This window comes from Primulina eburnea, chromosome 11 (assembly GCF_022965805.1).
Source record: "Primulina eburnea isolate SZY01 chromosome 11, ASM2296580v1, whole genome shotgun sequence".
Classification (NCBI taxonomy): Eukaryota; Viridiplantae; Streptophyta; class Magnoliopsida; order Lamiales; family Gesneriaceae; genus Primulina; species Primulina eburnea.
This window is the reverse complement of record NC_133111.1, coordinates 7,956,484-7,978,446: the sequence shown is the minus strand read 5'-3', so window position 1 is coordinate 7,978,446 and position 21,963 is coordinate 7,956,484. Positions and strand designations below refer to the sequence as shown.

Here is a 21,963-nt window from a genome sequence, read left to right as displayed (position 1 = left end):
ATCATATTGAAATGAACATGAGTTTATAATCACATCATGATTAATATATGTCTATACATGATCATCTTATGATTTAAATAAAATTTCATATTAACAACGAAATTTATTATGAAATATCTAATTAAATCAGTCCTAGTCCTACATAATCTCATTATATATAAATGCCACCATTTAGATGTCTCTACATCGACGTTCCGAATAAGACAGTCACATTCATAATGTTCATGGGTCGCATTAGTGATGTTTTAATTAAAGTTCCCATACTTCAATTAATTTCATCACGGACTTAATTTAAGTTTATTATCCATAATTTTAATCCTCGTGTATATGTAACTTTTATATATACTAAAATCATGGTTACATCCAATAAACTAGGAATTTTACTATGAAATTCATGACAATAATATTTCATGCAAATATGTTCAATAATAAATGTCGTTTTTATTAATAATAAAAACATAATGTAATTACAATGCTTTAAGGGCACTATCCCTAACACCAATATGAAACATCGTACATATTTTTTGAAATACATAAAATGTACCAATAGTTTTGAAACGTACTCTATAGCATAACGTCATGACATCGTAGACGTGAGTGTGTGTTTATATATATATATATATATACACACACACACAATGCATAAGTATTTAACTCTCATAATATTCTATAATCATATAAACTAACATAAGAGCTCAAAATATTATATAAATACCGACGAGATGCAGTGCCATATATTGAAATTGACATAGAAGATATTGCATGATTGACATCAGAAAATTAAGGATTATGGATTACCTATAACTGTTTCATGAAAAGGGGGAAAGGCAATCTAGACATTCTTTTCAATCAGTTGCTATAATATTACGTTTCCAACTCGTAATTCGAAGAGTTAATTAGGTCGGCGTGGAGTACCTTCGTTTGGAAGAGGCAATAAAGGAATCGATTTTAGGAGCAGACATGACACATATTCTACCGGAAGTAAGAAATTTTCCAACAACATCGATTTACGTTCGGATTTGAGGCGCACGGAAAAAGCCTGCACGAGATCTCCAGAATCGCCTTCACTTGAAGCTCATGACCCTGTATTGTTGTGTTTCTCTCGTACTTTTCTGGTTGGTGAAGGCTGAAGGCGGTAGGTGGACGGAAGATTTAGTTTTTGGGTGAAAAGGCTTTTTTTTTTTTTTTTTTAATTTTGAGTTGTTAATTTTTTGTTTTAATTTTTTTTTTTTAAAAAAAGGAAAAATGCACATGTGGGCGCCAGCTGTGCTGTCGCCCACGATTACCCTGCACCTAAGAGTGCAGGGTAACATCACTCTATATATATAATACAAACATAAGTGCGCAAGTATTTAACTCTCATAATATTCTATAATCATATAAAATAACATAAGAGCTCAAAATATTATATAAATACCTCAGTGATATATTATAAGTACAATTTTGATACATTTTATTATATTTAATGATGAGTGTCACATCATCGATGTTTATATAAATGTGCGTCATAGATACGTATATATCAAAACATTACGAGTAGATTCACGTATGATAGCCACCATATTCAAAATTAAAGATTTTAACCACAAAATTTGACATTTATGTTGACCAAACAAAGACAATCTGGATAACCATTCATTAATCCACAGTTTTTGATACATTCACCCACGTTAACCAGAAAAATAAGGTCAAATTTATCATTAAATTTTTTCTTTATTAATATTATCTTGTATCAGTGTTTATTCCACATATAATCCCGTCAACATAATTTTTTTTAAAATATTATAATCCCACTGAATATCAGCTTTTCTAATTAACAATCTCACCCATTGATTTCTTCATTAATCACTATCAATTAACTATTAATAGTCGTAATCTTGAATAATTAAGTGATGATATGGTGCTGGATTAGGCAAAAAATTTTGTTCTTTATTTATTTAACCGAAAATATACAATCAAAATTCAAACTTTTCTACCCCATCCTATTTCATTTTTATTTTAAAGACATATAAATAACATGTATATTAAGTAGAATTAATGCAAAGAAATACATAAATGACGCTTATCTTTCAACGGTGGGAGAATTTAAGACGGATTCTGAAACATGTTTCAAGTCTCATAAATTAACAGAGTTCTTTCACTTTGTGTTTTAACGTTGTTGAGGATTTTGGAAGCTCCAGAGTCTCACATTCTTCCCCCACCCACGCTTTTGGGACCTTATTTTTCCAGTTAATTGCCTAAATTTATGTACCTTAATCCCTTGTTTTAATCAGAAGCCATAACTTTCTGTTCAGAAAATTATAGTTAAAATTAAAAATTAATCGTTTGTTTTCGGGTTCTTGGCTCACAGAACGCTTGCTTTGGTCGCAATTGGTGATTCAAACGTCTCTACATTTTCATGCATTTCTTTTGGCAAAAAAAGGAGTCTTTTTTATTTACAAAAAAAAAATCTTGAATTTGTGAGTAGATTTGGGATTATGGGCTGGGTTTTGATTTCGATTATATGGATGGGTGAGGGTGTTTCTTTGAAGAATGAATTTCGGGTTTTCCTTGAAAAGAATTCTGGGTTTTGACGAGGAAGAGAGAATCTTGCGCGAGTCCAAGTTTCACGGAGACTTGAATCCGATTTTCTTCGTCTTTTTTTGGATATATATGTTAACTTCATCTATATTCCAAGAAAGAAAAAATTGCTATAGTTTCTTATTTTTGGAAACTAGTTTGTTCATAAAATCGAAGGGTAGAGATTTTTTTGGTCACAAATTTTGTTTTTTAAAACTTTTTTTTTTTGGCTAGTTTTCTTCCCTCCATACAAACAAAAAAAGAAGAAGCAAGAAATCCCGTCAATTTCTCATTCCCTTTTCCCTCAATAAATTTTCTTCCTCTAAATTCTTCATCTCTTTTGCTGCCTCGCCTCTGCTGTATTCAAAGGCTTTGGGGGAGAGAATTAGACCAAATTCTCTCTCTTTTTACACAGAAATCATGTTGGATTTCGACGAGGCATCAGTGCAAACAAACCTGGGATCCTTCTTGGATAGCACAACACCCACGGTCCCATCTCATTTTTTGTACAAGGTTTGCTCTTCCTACCTATTTTTTATACTAATTTAAATCATAATCTTGATTTTGTGTTTTTTTGTTTTGTTTTTTTTTTTTATATATACAAAATGTATGTCTTTGAGCAGAGTGATATGAAGAAGCTTAATAGGGTATGGCATCCTTTGGAAAGGGAGAAAGTTGAGTCTTTTATGTTGGGTGATCTTTGGAATATTTTTGATGAATGGAGTGCCTATGGGGCTGGAGTCCCCGTTACTGCTGACGATGCCAAGAATTTAGACCAATATTTTGTGCCTTATCTCTCTGCTATCCAAATTTTCACCACCTCTTCATTGATTAACTGTCTAAAGTAAGCAGATTCTGTTGTTGGAACTTTAATTTGTGAATTGAATGCGTGATTCATGCTCATTTGGTGTCTGGTTTGATTGTTTTATTCGGGTACTTACGACACTTTCTTTCTTTGATAAGTAATTTTGTTAAGTCAGACAGGGTGGTGGAAATATAGGAGTTCATGGTGTTTTTCATCGTTGGTAAATTGAATGATGAATGCTTATGATACTTGTTAGGGATAGGGAAGAGACGGACTCGACGAGTGAGACTAGGGATTCTTTTAATGATTCGTTCAGTGATGAGAGCGAGAGTGAGAAGTTGTCGAGATGGGATGGATGCTCGTCTGATGAAGCACCATTCGAGCGTGATAACTTTTGGCGTCCAAATGAAAAATTGGGTAGTCTTTACTTTCAGTATTTTGAGAAATCGTCCCCATACGGAAGAGTTCCTCTCATGGACAAGGTAATCAATCCCTTCCCCCATTCCACCTGTGCTTTTCAAGACCTTTACTCTTAGGTACCGAGAAAATTATGTCTCTTTTGTTTGTGATAGTTTACTTCTAAGAATGATTCGAAACGCAAGTTCTTACGGATATGATGGAATGAATTAAAAATCCGTTCATAGCAGGCGTCTAATAAAATATCACACAACTTTTAAGACGACAGAATATATTAACGGCCTGATTTTTCTCATGAGGCTAACACAAATTCTTGAATTTGTTCAACATTAAATTTAGTCCTGTTCGATTGGTTTCACTCCTTGTGTTATGCATATAATATCAGTGCGGTTTAAAAGTTTGATTTTTAAACAGGTAAGCGTCTTAGCTCAACGTTACCCTGGATTAATGTCGTTGAGAAGTGTAGATCTGTCACCAGCTAGTTGGATGGCAGTAGCGTGGTTAGCCTCTCCCACATCCTTTCCTATATTTTCAACCCTCTATGGATGCTTTTTTCTTCTCTGGAAAATGACCTTATCCAAGTGATAATCCAGGTACCCAATTTATCACATCCCTACCACCGGAAGAACTTTTAAAGACTTGCAAGCGTGCTTTCTCACATATCACACCCTTTCTTCCTCCTTTCAAGGTACAGAATTATTGATTAATACATTCATGATAGTTGTCCGTGACGCCGGTCGTCTCACTATTGTATGAAACTTATAAAATCATTCCGAATTATGATGGATAGATATGGATTTTGAAGACGAGGTTATAACTGTTGATAAAGAAACTGATAAAGGAGCAGTCATCTCCCTCACTCCGTTTGGTTTGGCTACTTACAAGATGCAAGGCGACGTGTGGCTCTCGGAGAAAAATGCTCAGGACAAAGAAAAGTTGGGAACACTTTTGAGCGCGGCAGACTCGTGGCTAAAGCAACTTGGCGTCCAACATCATGACTTTGACTACTTCATGGGCTTGCGACATGCATGAAAATGTCACAAAAAAACTCTCGAGTCCTCCACGAGATATATTCGCAAAGGTGCCCTATAAGATATATTTTTCTTCATATTCAGAAAAAATATTGTATAGTCTTTACAACCGCAGCAACAGATTCAAGAATTTAGTCGAGGGATCGAACTTATTTATTTCCTGAGAAAGAGATTAACAGGCTCTTTTGTTTTTCAGTGTTTTGAAAGAGTAGGGATAATTTCAAGGGGAATTCATGAAAGTTTGTTGATGTTTGATGCAGTGAGGTCTTCGTCACATTGTATTGTATACATTACTTATATAATTAACTTCATTTGACATTGGAGGATTTCAAATCTAATCTAATTCATAAAATACTTTTACATGATTAGAATTATTGAGAACTGATGAAACAAGCAACCTCATAGAATACCAAACTTTGAGAGAGAATAGTGAACTTTTATTGCTTGTGAAAATGCTGCCTTTTTATTACAAGAGAGTGTGCTTTCTTATATAGTACTAAAATTAACATTATTACCTAAACTAGACTTGACATAATATTTTAGTATAATGAATTTATCATTCTTCCACTATTGACATTACATAAAGTTAAATTAGTTACCACACGAGACAAAAACAAACAATAAGATAATTTGAATTCAAATAATGTTAGACATCTTAAATTCATCAATTGCTCTTGAGACATACAAATATTCAAAATGTATATTTATCCTAGTTTAAAATCTAAATGACGTACATATAATCCAATAAAATTCTATATATATTTTTTAACCAAAACAATAAGCTTTAATATTACTAAAATAATATTGTTCATATATATAATCAAAAAATAAAATTTTGAATTTTAAAGATAAAAAAAATAAATTTTTAAAAGAACATAAGAAATAATAACTTCTTTTTAAAAAAATAAAAATTGATTGAATCGGCCAATTCAGTTTTAAATCATTTCACCTATTCATGATTGGTCCGACCGATATTTGACCATTTTAATCGATAAAATGATTAATAAAATTGGTCTCAATCGAACCTGTGACGGGTTCACGGTCAAACCGAACTATCCAAGTAAAAAAAAAAAAAAAAAAACTAATATAACATTTGATCCAATCTTTGTTGAGTTCAGTTTGGGAGACAAAGTATAAATTTGTGTGGACAAAGTATAACTCATTGGGCCGCGTAAAGCCGAGAGACACCAAGTTCATTGCTCTGCTTGGGTTCTAAAACCCAAGTAATACAAAAAAATTCCTCGCCTCCGCCACACACAAATTTGTACAGAAAAAGACAGGCTCGAGTTTGGAATTGGATCTTTTTTTTTTTGTGACTGCATACAATTTGTAGGAAGAAATTGAACATAACAATGCATGCTATCTCAGGGTTTTATGATTGATTTTAATAGTTTGGGATTTTAAAAGGTAATATTTTATATAAGAGATTTTACGTTTTAAGGTCTCCATTCGACTTGTTCACACCTCTAATATAGCCGAGAGCTAATTAGAGCATGCACAACGAGGTGTTAAATGAGCATTATTTAACATTCTCTCTCTATTGTGAGTAGGCATTATAATGTTCACTCACAGGAGAGAGAATGAACGTATCTCTCTCTTATTTTTTTATTTTTTATTTTTTAGAAAGAATGAATAACAGCCTCTCTCCATTGTATGATGTCCACTCACAAGAGAGATAATGAACGCCTCTCTCTATTATTATTTTTTTATTTTTTTAGAGAGAATGAACACTTCTCTCTTGTTTTTTTTTAAATTTTGTTTTTAGGTTTCTTTTGGATTTTTTATTTTTTCAAAAAAACTTTGTAAATTAATCTTTTTTGATTTTTTTTATGTTTTTTAACTTTTTAATTATATTGTAATTTTAAATAAATCGGGTTCATGTCTCGTTTAAATAATTCTTTTGTCGTGGTATTTCTTTCGAACATTTACTTTATTTAATAAAAATATTTAAATAAAAATAATATTATTTTTTTAAATTAATAAAATTATTTTATTAAAAATTAAGATTATTTTTAAAAATTAGAATAATAGTGATTTAAATATTGTAAAACATACTTATTTAATATTAAAAAAATTTAAGATGTGAGTGGATAGTAAGACCCATAAATAATAAGTTTTAATGTTAAAATGAATGTGAGTGATAGAAATATGTTGTTATAATAAGTATATAGCAGTGGAGTCCACGATTTTTGATGAGTTGTTGGATGTTATAACAACCCACCATTGCGGATGTCCTTAAAATAGAATATTATTGCATAATTTATATTTCATTTCATTTATCTAAATATATAAAATTTTAAATATTTGTATGTATGTATTAAGACATTTCTTTTTTCCCCCTCGCAACCCGATCAATCATGCATAATATTTTTCTTTTGTTATTTATAATGTAAAAATAAAATAATAAAATGATCTAAAATCGAATTGAATCGAGTCGAATATTAATAAAAAATTAAGGCTGGAGTTCGGCTCGAATTAAATATATTCGAGTTCGAGCTTGATTCGAAACTCGAATATTTTAATTGTTTTTACTCGAGTTCGGCTCAAAATGATAGTCAAGCTCGAGTTCGGTTTGAAATGTTCGAACATATTCGCAAGTTATTAAAATTATTTTCCAGACATTAACTTTCGAGAACGAAAGGTTTGAAAGCTTGAAAAGCCGGAAAAGCTCGAAATATATATTTTTAATATATAATCATATTATATTAATAAAATATTAAGATTCGCGAGTTGCTCACAAAATATCGAATAAAGTAATTTTAGCTCGAGTTCGACTAAAAAAAGCTCAAACATGTTCGAATTCAGCTCGAATCCCATAAGTTAAAACATAAAAAAAAATATTTCCAAATCGGTTCGAAAAACTCGTGAAAGTACTCGATTTATTTACAACTATAACCCAACTATGTTTTTAAAATAAAAATATTCACTGAGCTATTTCTAAAAACATATCAATGAGTGAGAATCCAGCTTGAAGCGCTGATTGGACAAAATAAGGTAAAGTAGGCCATAGTCTTAAATGAGAATCCACACTTATCCCTTCTCCCAACATCCTAAGACGGTCTTCTTATAACTCACTTGGTAACACACACACTAAACCCACTTCAAAACACACACTCACTAATCCTTCACTTAATGCAACAATGTCTCTCCAAGCAGCTTCCTTGGTTTCATCGACCCTTTCCATTCCGAAAGAGGTACACAAGATTCACTCAAATGGGGATGAAATGCAGATTACTTTTCTTGTAATAATTTACAGTTTCTACCTGCAGAAGTTTATGGGTTGAAATTATAAATTATTGAAGTTTTTGTTGTGTTGTTGAATGAATTTTGGTAGAACAAGGCAAGTGGTTTAAAAGAGACATCCCTTTTTGGAGCTTCATTGCCACTCTCTCTTAAAGCTGAATGCAACTCTTCTTTGAACAAGGTAAATATTTTATACATTTATTTTTGAAAATGGGTGATTTATTATGTCTTTTCATTGAAGTTTTGGAACAATAAAATTACATCAAATCTTGTAGAAAGGATGATTCTTGGAATAGTTTGATTTGGTAGATTGCACTTCATTTTGGTAGTTGCGTGCTATTGAAAAGATTGATTCTTGGCATGGAAGGGTGTCCTAGAAAGTAGGGTGATTTTGTGGGTATGGAATTTCATAATTTATATATCTTGAGATTTTTTCAAATTACACCAACCCTTTATCGAAAATCATATCTATTATCCAGAGTGGTCCAAATATATGGTAGTATACTACTCTTATCTTTATTTTTACGCTTAATTAGATAAAAAAACTATATCTCTAATGATCCTACAGCTCAAACATTTTGAACACTGAAACAGTCATTTCATTTGTTTTACTACCTGGATGGCTACGTTGGACAAATGTAATTGTAGCTTACACAGACTCATCAATATCCTATGGAAACGGTGGTTACGAATTGATGTTATCCGAAAGTTGGATTCTTTTGTAGAAACATTTCGAATCTTTGTGGTTTTACTCGTAATGATGAAGTTAAGAATGCAGGAATTTAGAAAGAAGCTGGCAAATGGACCAATTAAAGCACAAACGATAGCCACAGCTCCATCCATCAATCAGGCTTCAACAGAAGAGAAGAAAACTCGAACCAAAGGCACCGTCATAGTCACCGGAGCCTCCTCAGGATTAGGCCTTGCGGCTGCAAAGGCTCTTGCCGAAACAGGAAAATGGCATGTTATCATGGCCTGCAGGAATTTTCTCAAGGCCGAAAAAGCTGCGAAATCCGTTGGCATTGCTAAAGAAGACTACACAGTCATGCATCTTGACCTTGCCTCTCTTGAAAGTGTCCGCCAGTTTGTCGACGCTTTTCGACTTTCGGGGAGGCCGCTTGACGTGCTGGTTTGCAATGCCGCCGTTTACTTCCCAACTGCTAAAGAGCCGACATGTACTGCTGAGGGGTTCGAGCTCAGTGTTGGCACAAATCATCTTGGTCATTTCCTTCTTTGTAGGTTGCTATTGGAAGATCTGAAAAAATCAGATTATCTACAGAAGCGCCTCATTATTGTTGGTTCCATTACAGGTACTGCTCTGAGTTCATTTCATAGTCTTTCTGTTTTTTTCTTGGTTGAAATCAAGACCGAAGGTGTCTTGTCTCAATATGTGAGTCATCATCATAATTGTGTTACATTCCACATTGACCGTTTGGCAAGATGCAAAGGATTTTTGTAGTTCTTAAGAATGATATTGCTTCGCTGGTAATGAGTTTCCTCCATTTGTCATGTGAAACACTTGAGTGATTTTTCTTTTTGCTCTTGATAGGTAACACGAACACCTTGGCTGGAAACGTGCCACCAAAAGCCAACTTAGGGGATTTAAGGGGACTTAGAGGAGGTTTGAACGGAGTAGGCAGCTCATCCATGATAGACGGGGGCGAATTTGATGGTGCCAAAGCCTACAAAGACAGCAAAGTCTGCAACATGCTGACTATGCAAGAGTTTCACAGGCGTTTTCACGAGGAAACTGGCATTACCTTCGTATCGCTCTACCCTGGATGCATCGCTGAAACGGCATTATTCAGAGAACACATTTCACTTTTCAGGATTCTCTTCCCACCTTTCCAGAAGTATATCACCAAAGGTTATGTCTCTGAAGCAGAAGCTGGACAAAGACTTGCACAGGTTAGTCAAAACACGAAGCCCAAGAAGCTGATTTTCATTCTCCATCCAAAGTCCCCCAAAACCCACAAATATAAATACTTGAATATTATCTTGAAATTCAGGTTGTTAGCGATCCAAGCCTCTCAAAGTCGGGTGTATACTGGAGCTGGAATAACAACTCGTCGTCTTTTGAGAATACCCTCTCGAAAGAAGCCAGTGATGCTGAGAAAGCAAGTAAACTGTGGGAAATCAGCGAAAAACTCGTTGGATTGGCTTGATGCAGTTCCGAAATCCTTCTGTTTTGGAGAATAGTTTTACATAGAGAAAGAAACTTCTGTTCTGAATTTAGGCTGTAAGAAGTGAAAATCCCATGTGGCAACTGCAATACTTGTTTTTGTCATTGTAATCAGCAGACCTGGATTCATGTTTGAATTTTAAAGAACAGTTGGTACTTGTTGGGTCCAAGAATTTAGTTGATATGCTACTTAAGCCATTCTGGCTCAGTCGAGGGAGTGATCGGTACTGTGCTCAACCATGCTGAGTAGTGAATCAACCCCTAGCCTTGCTTCAATTTGAAAATGCAACGTCTACAAATGAAACAAACTGCAAATGATACAATACAAGATGTACCAGAAACAAACTGAGAAGCTAACTCGTTCTTTGGACAAAATGGTTAGTATATCGTCCTCAGCAAAACTGAGAAGCTTATTCTTTCGATTTGCAAATTTTTTCTAGCTATTGTTAGTTATTTCTATATCAAATACAGACTCTACGGTATATATTTATTATATATTCTAACTAATACTACAAATCAACTATATTAATGTTCAAGCGTGGTTACTTATCATTAAAAATTTTGTCCATTCTTCATAATACTGTGTATCATATCATTATTTACAAACTTATAAAAAAAATAAAGACCAGACATAACCTGCGATATAATAGTAGTATGACCCAAGCTCTACTCTTTCACAAACCTGGTTCTATAGTATCATGAAATAGAGGGGCAAAACATTGGCCCGAAATGCCAGAAAATAACTAGCCAACTCGTGATGAAATGAGGCTAGATCTCTCACACTTCCGCGTGTACACTAACCACATGAACAAGAACGGAAATTTTTCAACTCATCCCATTGAGACTTCAATTTCATGAAATAAGCAGCAATCTAAGTCTAACATTGTGAGAGAGTAAGAAACTCACGTCGAAGCTCAAAAATTCAAGGACCATTGCTTTGATGGAATGGCCTTCGAAGATCGTTTCAAATGTCAGAAGCACAATCAGAAAACATGATGCTTGTAGAGATCTCCTTAGTGACAGAATTGAGTAGCCATGAAATCACAATATTATTGTTGTGCGTCCAGGAAATGAGGAGGTTGTGAGATGTACCATAAGGTTTCGAGATAGATTCATCGATGAACCCCAGTTTGTTTTTGACTGAAAGTGCGGTCAACACCGCACAACTCCAAGACGCGTAGTTGTCGCCAGTGAGAGGCTGAGACATCAGCGAGAGGCCCGGTCCATCACTATGATGCAGAAAATAAGGACTCAATGGGTAATCAGCGACGGATTAGCGGTTACTGAAATGAACGACGCCATGAATGAGAAGAGAATATCAATGCAAAAGGGTTCACGGGGAAATAAAACTCTTTAATCCATGTATACAAAGCAAAAACAACATATTCCATATAAGATGATGTTCAGTAACAAAACTATGAAAGAGAATAAATTAATTCATCTTCGCTTTTGTATCTTCATGTACTCTAGTCAAGGTTAACAAAGAGAAATGAAGGGAGTAGGAGCAGTTCTGTTTCAAAATGAGGATACTCATTGGAAGTAGAAGTTCTCTTGGGAAAAAAAAGGAAGTAATAATAAAACAAAGAAGGTGTACCGCATATACATTGTGAAGACTTGATGGAATTCAATCTCATCGTCAATAAAAATAAAGGACCGAAGCAAAGGGGAAGTACAAGGAGGATAAAAAGGAAATGTTGCGAGCTAATAAATTGGCTTGGATCCTAACATTTTATAATGGTTTTGTAATGCTTCAGATGGCACCACTCACAAGGACACCAGATATACTAACTTATCAAAGACGTGAAAAATGACAAAGGCAGCAAAAGAGGGCCTTCTAGATGTCTCTGAACACCTAAATCAAGAATCAAAAGGCAATTGTAAGATAGCCCTTCATTATCAACTAAATTCAGGAAGACATGCAGTACTGTTAAGGAACATCAGAAACTGACCACACAAGAAGCCATGTACTCACACATGCAGAAGATCACAACTCCATCATCTAGAAGCCCCTAGATTTATCTTCCGTTGTAACTAACTTGGTATTCTTTTTTACTCTTTTATCCTTGGTAATTGTAAATATATAACTCCTGTTTTTGATCTAACTGAAATAGAAAAGAGGACTACAATTTACAGAGCCATTTTCCCGTTCCTTTATTTCTCTATCTTGGTATCAGAGCATTAATGGCGGAAGCCACCTCACATGGAGAATCAAGCTCAGTCACAGCATCCAATCTCAACACTAACCTCATGATCTTAAATCCCTCCAACCAAATCAATCCCACCAAACTCACCGATGATAATTTTCTCCTCTGGCAGCTCCAAGTGCTGGCCGGAATTCGAGGACTGGGTCTTGATATGTATCTCGATCCTCAATCACCCATCCCACCCAGCTTCATACCCGGTGAAAATGGCACTGATATTCCGAATCCTCTTCACCTTGCTTGGTCCAGGCAGGATCAACTTCTTTTTTCATTCCTTCTGGCCTCCATGACCGAAGGAATTCAGAGTCAGATGATTGGGTGTTCCTCGTCTGCTCAAGTCTGGATTCGAGTTTCTACCCTGTTTGCTACTCGCTCAAAAGCGAGAATGATGCAATAAAAACTCCAACTACAGACCCTCAAGAAAGGCAGCTGATATGTGTCGTTTTTACGTGTTTTATTGCATTAGTTTTAGTTGTGTTTGCATGATACATACGTTTATTTCAATCGCATTCTGTCCATTTTAGAGTAAATATTTGCATTTTATCATATCTCACTCGGACATGATGAATTTGCAGGAAAAGTGGCCGGAAAACCAAAAATCGGAGCCAAGTGCCAAGTCAAGAAAATGAAGTACAGCAAAGACGGCGCTCGAGCGGTAGTTTTCTACCGCCCGAGCGCGGTAGGTTGATTTCCGAGGAAAAAAGGCAGAAAGATCGGCGCTCGAGCGGTAGTTTTCTACCGCCCGAGCGCGAATGCCGCGCATCCCATGAGATTTTACAGAAGGTGTGGCGCTCGAGCAGTACTTTTCTACCGCCCGAGCGCCACCTATTTTTGGCAAGATTTTTTCAACCGATTCTTTACCTTATGTTGGATGATGGCTGATATGGAAAGGGGTGTGGACGGTTTTTGGGAGGATTCAGACTTGATTTTGGAGCCGTCACAAGCTGTTGGAGAGAACTTTGCGCTTGGATTGAAGATTTGAAGCTTTCCGAGCACCGTTCTTCGCAGATTTCGTCTCGCCTAGTATTTCTAATCTAGTTTCTTTCATTTTAAACATTGTTGCATTTATTTTTACTATGAATTCTAGTAGCTAACTTTATTATTTGTTGGGATTAAAGGGGATCCTACCCCAAATGTTGGTTTGAATTAATTTATATTTCAGTTGTGCGTTATTCTTGATTTTACTACTGTTTTATCGTGTCATTAAAGAATAGCTAACTTTAACGACGTTTTCATATCACGAGTGCGTTCGAGAGAATAGCGAGTGATAGGATAGAGTAGTATAATCCGCGGATCTACAATTTACATAGATATATGAAATTGGATACGTGCCGATAGTCATAGTCCTAAGGGTCGAAAACTAGGGGATTTTATAGAACGAAATGCGATTCGCTCGTGATAAATAATTAAAGATATTTAATTACTTCATTGAGTGGAATTAGTTTGGCATAGCTCGAGAGAGTGTGTTCAATAGATTAGGAAATTCTGTCGGAAGCGTAGATCACGATCGAACGAATTAATTGATTAACGAGGGGTAGGTGAACCGAGATTCCCAACAAATCCATTTCTCAGTGAATTTTACTCAACCATTTTAGACATTATATCTCATTACTTGATGTTGAATCTTTTTATTTGCATTCTTATTTGATTTTAGTAGTAATAAACCAATCAAATCACTTTTCGTTGCTAAATGTTCAATAACTGAAAATAATAATTGTAAAACACAGTCTTCAGTGGAACGATACTCGTACTCACGTACACTATATTATAACTTGACATCGTGCACTTGCGATTTATTTTGAGCATATAAAATCATATTTTTATTGGGGATTTTACTGTGCAAGTTTTGCTCGATCAAGTTTTTGGCACCATTGCCGGGGACTGTTAATCTACGATTTTATTTTTAGTTATTTTCTTTAGCATTATTTTATTTCTCGTGAGATAACACTTCATATTTTATTACAGATATCTCTTCCAGTGCATGCCAAAGTCACTTGACATGGAGCTTGAGTTTGATCCTGAAATTGAAAGAACCTTCCGCAGGAGAAGACAACAACAGAGGCTTAAAGAACTTATGGAGAGACACGAGCCAGAACGTGAGGAGGAACAGCGTGAAGAGAGACATATTGAGATGCCTCGCCGCATACCAATGTTAGAGTATGCCCAGCCTTCTTTGGATGGTGCACGCCCTAGCATTGTGAGGCCTATTGTGCAGGCAAATCACTTTGAAATCAAGCCAGCTATAATCCAGATGATTCAGAACACAGTCCAATTCGGAGGAACTGCAGTAGATGACCCAAACACGCACATCGCGGATTTTCTTGAGATTTGCGATACTTTTAAATTCAATGGAGTTTCTGATGATGCTGTTAGATTACGTTTATTTCCTTTCTCTTTACGTGATAAAGCTAAAGCATGGTTGAATTGTTTGCCTGTAGGTTCAATCACCACATGGGAGGACATGGCGAAAGCGTTTCTTATCAAATACTTTCCTCTATCAAAAACCATGAAGCTGCGGGCAGACATTACAACATTTGCTCAATTCGATCAGGAATCTCTATATGAGGCATGTGAGCGTTTCAAGGATCTACTACGAAGATGCCCACATCACGAGTTACCACTTGGGTTAGACGTTCAAACATTTTATTATGGTTTGCTTACTCCTAACCGTACTATGATAGATGCAGCTGCTTGTGGAAACCTGTTGAGAAAGACCGCGGAGGAAGGATATGAATTGTTAGAGGAAATGGCTGCTAGCAGCTATCATCCTCAATCTGACAGGAACAACCAGCGGAGAAGTGCGAGAGTTCACCAGGTAACTGATTTTTCTGCTATTACTGCACAACTTGACGCTTTAAACAGGAAAATAGACGACTTGAATGTGGGTGGCACGGCTATGCGTCTTCAAGAGATATTCTGTGAAAAAGTGTGGAGGAGAGTACTATGTGAAAGACTGTCAAGATGGAAATCCCTTCTATGTGCAAAATGAGGCACCGGTGAATCAAGTGGGAGTCCAAAACCGCCCAAGGAATGACCCTTATTCGAACACATACAATCCTGGGTGGAGGCAACATCCCAACTTCTCGTGGGGCGGTCAAAACAGTCAGAATAGACCGCATGGAGGACAACAATATGGAAAACAACCGATGTATAAATCCGATCCTCCTAGAGAAGAAAAGTCCAACTTGGAACAAATGATGTCTAAGTTTATTTCATCCACTGAAACTCGACTCCAAAACCAAGATGCATCAATAAAGGGGCTCGAGAATCAAATTGGAAAGTTGGCCAAGATGATAGCAAGTAGAGAGCCGGGCACCTTGCCAAGTAATACCAAGACTAATCCAAAAGAGCAAGTGAAGGCCATTGAGTTGAAGAGTGGAAAAGTTTTGGAGCCTAGAGAAAAAGAGAAAAGCCAAGTGCCGGATGAACAAGATGCGACATCAAAAGGTAAGTCATCTAACCCTACACCGGCCCACACTACGCAGGCTAAGATTGTTATCCCTCCACCGTTCCCTGCAGCATTGAAAAAAGCAAAACTAGATGCACAATTCGGTAAATTTCTTGAGGTATTTAAAAAATTGCATATCAATATTCCTTTTGCCGATACGTTGATGCAAATGCCTAGTTATGCTAAATTTCTTAAGGACATCTTAGCAAACAAGAGGAAGTTGGAGGATCACAGGACGGTGAATTTGACAGAAAGCTGCTCTGCATTAGTGCAAAACAAAATCCCACCGAAACTGAAAGACCCAGGGAGTTTCTCTATTCCTTGCATGATTGGTGATGTTGTTTTTCATAAAGCATTGTGTGATCTCGGTGCCAGTATTAATCTTATGTCATTGTCTGTGTTTAGGAAGCTTGGGTTGGGAGAACCAAAGCCGACGAGGATGTCTCTACAACTAGCTGACAGATCTGTCAAGTACCCCCGCGGAGTGATTGAGGATGTGCTAGTGAAAGTGGACAAATTCATTTTCCCTGCGGACTTCGTGGTGCTTGACATGGAGGAGGATGCGGAGATGCCTCTGATTTTGGGTAGACCGTTCCTTGCAACTGGCAAGGCACTGATTGATGTGCAAGAGGGGAAGTTGAAACTGAGAGTGGGCGAGGATGAGATTACTTTTGATGTTTTTCATGCACTTAAGCACACACTACATTCTGATAGCTATTTTAGAATTGATACTTTTGACTCTCTTGCGTCTCACTATGTGCAGGATGCTCTTAGGGACCCTTTGGAGGCCACTATAAATACTGAATTGGCAGAGGAGGAGTTGGATGAAGAAAGAGCTGAAATAGTGGCACACTTTAATACCAACCATCCATGGAGAAAGCCAATGAGGATGCGACTGGAGGATCTAGGAGAACGGAGAGATTTGACCCCTCAAAGGTCAAGCATCGAGGATCCACCAACACTTGAGCTGAAGCTGTTGCCTCCACACCTCAAGTACGTATACTTAGGTGAGAATAACACTTTACCTGTCATTATTTCTGCTGCTTTGACAGATGTGATGGAGGACAAACTGTTGGAGGTATTGAAAGCACACAAGGGTGCATTTGCGTGGAAGGTGGCGGATATCAAAGGGATTAATCCATCAATCTGCATGCACAAGATCTTGATGGAAGAGAAGTACTCACCTCATGTGCAACCTCAGCGAAGACTGAATCCAAAGATGCAAGAGGTAGTAAAGGCTGAAACAATTAAGCTTCTCGATGCATGTATTATCTATCCTATATCTGATAGTGCATGGGTAAGTCCTGTTCAGTGTGTGTCAAAAAAGGGTGGGATTACTGTGATTACAAATGAGAATAATGAATTAATACCCACTAGGACTGTTACGGGATGGCGTGTGTGCATTGATTATAGGAAATTAAATGATGCCACCCGTAAAGACCACTTTCCCCTTCCCTTTATCGATCAAATGCTTGAAAGGTTAGCGGGTCATGAATTTTATTGCTTTTTGGATGGGTATTCAGGGTACAACCAAATTATGATTGCGCCGGAGGACCAAGAGAAGACCACTTTCACTTGTCCTTACGGCACTTTTGCTTTTAGACGAATGCCCTTTGGTTTGTGTAATGCGCCGGCCACTTTTTAGCGATGCATGACTGCTATATTTCACGACATGATAGAAACGTTTCTTGAAATTTTTATGGATGACTTCTCGATATTTGGCTCTTCTTTTGATGATTGTTTGCCGAATTTGAAGGTGGTGTTGAAGAGATGCGAGGAGACGAATTTGGTACTTAATTGGGAAAAATGCCACTTCATGGTACAAGAGGGAATTGTCCTAGGGCACAAGATTTCAGGGCACGGAATAGAGGTGGACAAGGCGAAAGTTGAAGTTATCAAGAACTTACCACCTCCGACGTCCATAAAGGGAGTTAGAAGTTTTCTAGGCCACGCCGGCTTCTACCGGCGTTTTATCAAAGATTTTTCCAAAATTGCAAAACCTCTATCTTCTTTACTCATGAAAGATGCACCCTTTGATTTTAATTCGGATTGTTTGCAGGCATACGAGAAGTTGAAGGAGCGCTTGGTGACGGCCCCTGTCTTGGTGGCACCGGATTGGGATCTACCTTTCGAGGCCATGTGCGATGCCAGTGATACTGCGGTTGGTGCTGTCCTCGGCCAAAGACTAAACAAGGTATTTCACACTATATACTATGCAAGTAGGACTCTAGATGAAGCACAATTAAATTATGCCACCACTGAAAAAGAGTTACTTGCAGTAGTGTTTGCACTTGACAAGTTCCACTCATACCTTGTTTTGTTGAAAGTAACTGTGTTTACTGATCACTCTGCCCTTAAATATTTACTTGCCAAGAAAGATGCAAAGCCACGCTTACTTCGGTGGATTTTATTATTGCAAGAATTTGATGTAGAAATAAAAGATAAGAAGGGTGTTGAGAATGTGGTTGCGGATAATTTGTCTAGATTGGAATTTATCAGTGATGATTGTGTGAATGATGCGATTAATGATTGGTTTCCAGATGAGCAGTTGTTTGAGGTGAAAAATTGTCCATGGTATGCAAATTTTGCAAATTTTCTTGTTACAGGCTCACCCCCCCCCCCTCCCCCCCCCCCAAATTTAACATTTCACCAAAGAAAGAAATTCTTTTCGGACGTGAAGTATTATTTTTGGGAGGAACCTTTCTTGTTCAGAGTTTGTGCAGATGCCATGATTCGGAGATGTGTCGCAGAGGAAGAGTTTGGGCAAATCCTCAACCATTGCCATGACCGTGAGGTAGGTGGTCATTTCGGACCAACAAGGACGGCATCCAAGGTACTTGAATGTGGCTTTTATTGGCCAACCCTCTTTAAAGATGCTCGTTCTTATGTGCTACATTGTGATAAATGCCAGCGGTCAGGTAACATCTCTAACCGTCATGAAATGCCTTTGAATAATATCATTGAGTGTGATGTTTTTGATGTATGGGGGATAGACTTTATGGGACCATTTCCTAGTTCTTTCACGAAAAAATACATCTTGGTGGCGGTTGATTATGTGTCTAAGTGGGTAGAGGCGGAAGCATATGCCACTAATGATGCTCAAGTGGTCCTAAAATTTTTAAAGAAAAACATTTTTAACCGATTTGGAACACCACGAGCAATCATTAGTGATGGTGGCACTCATTTTTGCAACAAACTCTTTGAAAAACTCTTGAGCAAATATGGTGTCACACATAAAATCTCTACCCCCTATCACCCTCAGACGAGTGGGCAAGTTGAGGTGTCTAACCGAGAGATAAAGCGAATTTTGGAGAAAGTGGTGGGTGTGAGTCGGAAAGATTGGTCGGTGAGGTTAGATGATGCTCTTTGGGCATATAGGACTGCTTTCAAAACACCAATAGGCACGACACCGTACAGATTATTGTTTGGTAAAGCATGTCATTTACCTGTAGAGTTAGAGCATCGCGCATATTGGGCAACAAAATCACTAAACTTTAACTTTACTGATGCAGGTGAACGACGGTTGCTTCAACTAGATCAGTTGGAGGAATTCCGAAATCTGGCATATGATCTCGCACTAACCTACAAGGAAAAGACGAAGAAGGCCCATGACAAGCGGATCATCGAGAGAGAGTTCAAAGAAGGTGAAAGTGTCCTACTCTACAACTCCCGGCTGCGACTTTTTCCCGGAAAGTTGAAATCACGATGGTCTGGTCCATTTGTGATTTCGAAAGTATATCCATCGGGAGCTGTATAATTGAAAGACGGGAAGGATGAGACATTTACGGTCAATGCCCAGCGCCTGAAGCACTACATGGGTGGCACAATTGAGCCACAACTTGGAACCACCCGGTTCCAAGACATGCCGAACTAGACAGACCGACGTCTAGCTCTCGACGATAAATTGAGAGCTTACTTTCCTTTCCCTTCTCTTGCATTTAATTTAATTTTCTTTTTCTTTGGTGTCAGCATATTTTGTTTTACTGTTGTTTTATAAAAAAAAAAGAGGTGAAATCTGAATTTTTCCCGAGAACTCGGCGCTCGGGCGGTAATTTTTTACCGCTCGAGCGCGAAGCAGATGCACAATTTCCAGAGAGCTTGGCGCTCGGGCGGTAATTTTTTACCACTCGAGCGCGAACATTTGCCTCTAAATTTTTTCCCGAGGACCCGGCGCTCGAGCGGTAATTTTCTACCGCTCGAGCGCGACGTCTTTTTAAAACGCGAATCCCCTTCCCCTTTCCCTCATTCTGCACGAAATTTCCCAAATTTTCTCCCCAAATCCCTAACCCTCTCCCACTCTCTTCTCAATTTTTGCAGGACATCTCTCCACCCATCAAGGCTCAAGCACCGTGGGCACACTCCATTTTAGGAATCAAGAGACGTCATCACTCCGGTCTTCTTCTCCGGCACCATCTTCATCTTCAACTCTTCCAACACAATGGCTCCCAAGAAGCAAAAAGGTAACCCCGGTTCTTCCTCTTCATCCTCATTTGATAGACACCGTTTTGTTAGTATGGAGGCTAGGGGTCGATACGAGCATGCCAAAATTCACCGCAACCCAATAGCCGAGAGGGGAGTCCGGCGACAGTTGGAGGACATATACTTGGATATTATTGTTGGTTTGGAAAGAAGGGGATGGGACAAATTCGGAACCTAAGGCGGCGGTAGTCTCTGTGGTTCGCGAATTTTATGCCAATACAGCGGAGGGGCGAAATGGTTTGGTGTTTGTTAGGGGCAAACATGTACCGTATGATTCGGTGACGATCAATGCACTGTTAGGGACAGCGGAGGTTGACGACTCCCATTTCCAGACATTAGTTGCCAACCCGAATTATGATACGATTCTCGCCACATTGTGCCATCCGGGCGCAATATGGAAACCATTGGGCGGCTCGCCGAGTTGTTTTGACGAGAAGTATTTGAAAGCCGAAGTTGCCCTTTGGTATTTATTTGTGGCTCGGAGAATGATGCCGGTCTCGCATAAGAGCGAGGTCCAGAAAGAGCGGGCGGTGCTGCTTTATGCTTTGACCGAGGGATACGCCATCAACGTGGGCACACTTATCGATTCACAAATCACTCTGAGTGCCCACAACAGTCATGTGGGCCTGTTCTTCCCCACCATTATCTCCGAGTTGTGTGCCAGAGCAGGAGTCGTATTTCGCGATGATGAGGAGTGGTTGCAGCCCATGAAGCCTATTTGTGTCGAAGACCTCCAGCGGAAACGAGCTAAGCGAATCAGTGAATTTCCCCCTCGGGAGGAGGACGCCGGTGGATCTAGCACTGCCATCCCACGCCGCCGCCCACCACAACCCCGCAGGCGAACTCAGAATGACAAGATGGATGAAAATCTCGCCTTCCAAGCGCATCAGAGTCAGTTCAACTCTTACGTCACGGACCATTTATCGCACATTGACTCCATGATGCGCTCTTTACTTGTGCACGAGGGCGTTGACCCGTCGACCATCCCACCGACTCCGCTACCTCCTCCCCCATTCCAGTTCCAGTATGATTATTCTCAGCAGGGGGACGCTGCCGGAGTGCCACCACCCGAGCACGACGACGACGACGAGTCTTGATCAGGGGAGTTTACTCTTTCCCCTTTCTTTTTACTCTTTTTGCTTATTCTGTCGTTGCATTTGCATTCATGAGTTTTTTTTGGTTTTTAATGTTTGTTTCGTTTTGTGCACTGAGGGCATTGCACAACTCTAGTATGAGGGGGGTAGATTTGCATTCATGAGTTTTTTTTGGTTTTTAATGTTTTGTTTCGTTTTGTGCACTGAGGGCATTGCACAACTCTAGTATGAGGGGGTAGATTGTTTTGGTTGTTTAGTTAATTGGTTTAGTTTCGTTGCATTTCTTTTGTTTAGTGTCGTTTATGGTGAGAAGACATAATTTATGCGCCTATGATGAGGTTGGATTGATAATATACAAAAAGTATTGATTGGGTCATTTCATGAATGGTACTCTTGATTGTTAAAGCATGAATTTTGGCACAAAGTTTGAACTTTTTGCGCACACATGTGTGAGGACTAGAATTTTGTAGGAATAATGGTGAAATTTGAAGGTTTTGTGTGGTT

At 38.0% G+C, this 21,963-nt stretch overlaps 2 protein-coding genes, 1 long non-coding RNA gene and 1 other non-coding gene across 4 annotated transcripts; 2 read left to right on the top strand and 2 right to left on the bottom strand.

Annotated features, from left to right (window-relative positions):
* Positions 1-2,060: 2,060 nt before the first annotated feature.
* LOC140805080 (uncharacterized) lies at positions 2,061-5,131 on the top strand. The gene is made up of 6 exons (XM_073161265.1): positions 2,061-3,072; positions 3,183-3,403; positions 3,621-3,846; positions 4,196-4,281; positions 4,375-4,469; positions 4,572-5,131. The coding sequence occupies exons 1-6, from the start codon at positions 2,980-2,982 to the stop codon at positions 4,811-4,813; spliced, it is 963 nt and encodes a 320-aa protein (XP_073017366.1). The 5' UTR covers positions 2,061-2,979; the 3' UTR covers positions 4,814-5,131.
* A 2,716-nt stretch (positions 5,132-7,847) lies between these two features.
* LOC140804330 (protochlorophyllide reductase-like) lies at positions 7,848-10,398 on the top strand. The gene is made up of 5 exons (XM_073160274.1): positions 7,848-8,006; positions 8,147-8,236; positions 8,834-9,365; positions 9,605-9,963; positions 10,065-10,398. The coding sequence occupies exons 1-5, from the start codon at positions 7,953-7,955 to the stop codon at positions 10,218-10,220; spliced, it is 1,191 nt and encodes a 396-aa protein (XP_073016375.1). The 5' UTR covers positions 7,848-7,952; the 3' UTR covers positions 10,221-10,398.
* On the bottom strand, positions 8,266-8,860 carry LOC140804331 (uncharacterized). The gene is made up of 2 exons (XR_012112160.1): positions 8,736-8,860; positions 8,266-8,670 (listed from the first exon to the last, which is right to left on the bottom strand). It is a non-coding gene; the product is annotated as an uncharacterized lncRNA (long non-coding RNA).
* Positions 10,399-14,948: 4,550 nt separating the features above from the next.
* On the bottom strand, positions 14,949-15,054 carry LOC140806492 (small nucleolar RNA R71). The gene has a single exon (XR_012112563.1). It is a non-coding gene; the product is annotated as a small nucleolar RNA R71 (small nucleolar RNA).
* Positions 15,055-21,963: the final 6,909 nt, after the last annotated feature.

Excerpts from the sequence above, each read along its gene's own strand:
- LOC140805080 (XM_073161265.1), top strand. The coding sequence starts at position 2,980 with ATGTTGGATTTCGACGAGGCATCAGTGCAAACAAACCTGGGATCCTTC. Across the intron at positions 3,847-4,195 it reads GAGTTCCTCTCATGGACAAG|GTAAGCGTCTTAGCTCAACG; the intron begins GTAATCAATCCC and ends ATTTTTAAACAG. Across the intron at positions 4,470-4,571 it reads CCTTTCTTCCTCCTTTCAAG|ATATGGATTTTGAAGACGAG; the intron begins GTACAGAATTAT and ends TATGATGGATAG.
- LOC140804330 (XM_073160274.1), top strand. The coding sequence starts at position 7,953 with ATGTCTCTCCAAGCAGCTTCCTTGGTTTCATCGACCCTTTCCATTCCG. Across the intron at positions 8,007-8,146 it reads CCCTTTCCATTCCGAAAGAG|AACAAGGCAAGTGGTTTAAA; the intron begins GTACACAAGATT and ends GAATTTTGGTAG. Across the intron at positions 9,964-10,064 it reads CTGGACAAAGACTTGCACAG|GTTGTTAGCGATCCAAGCCT; the intron begins GTTAGTCAAAAC and ends CTTGAAATTCAG.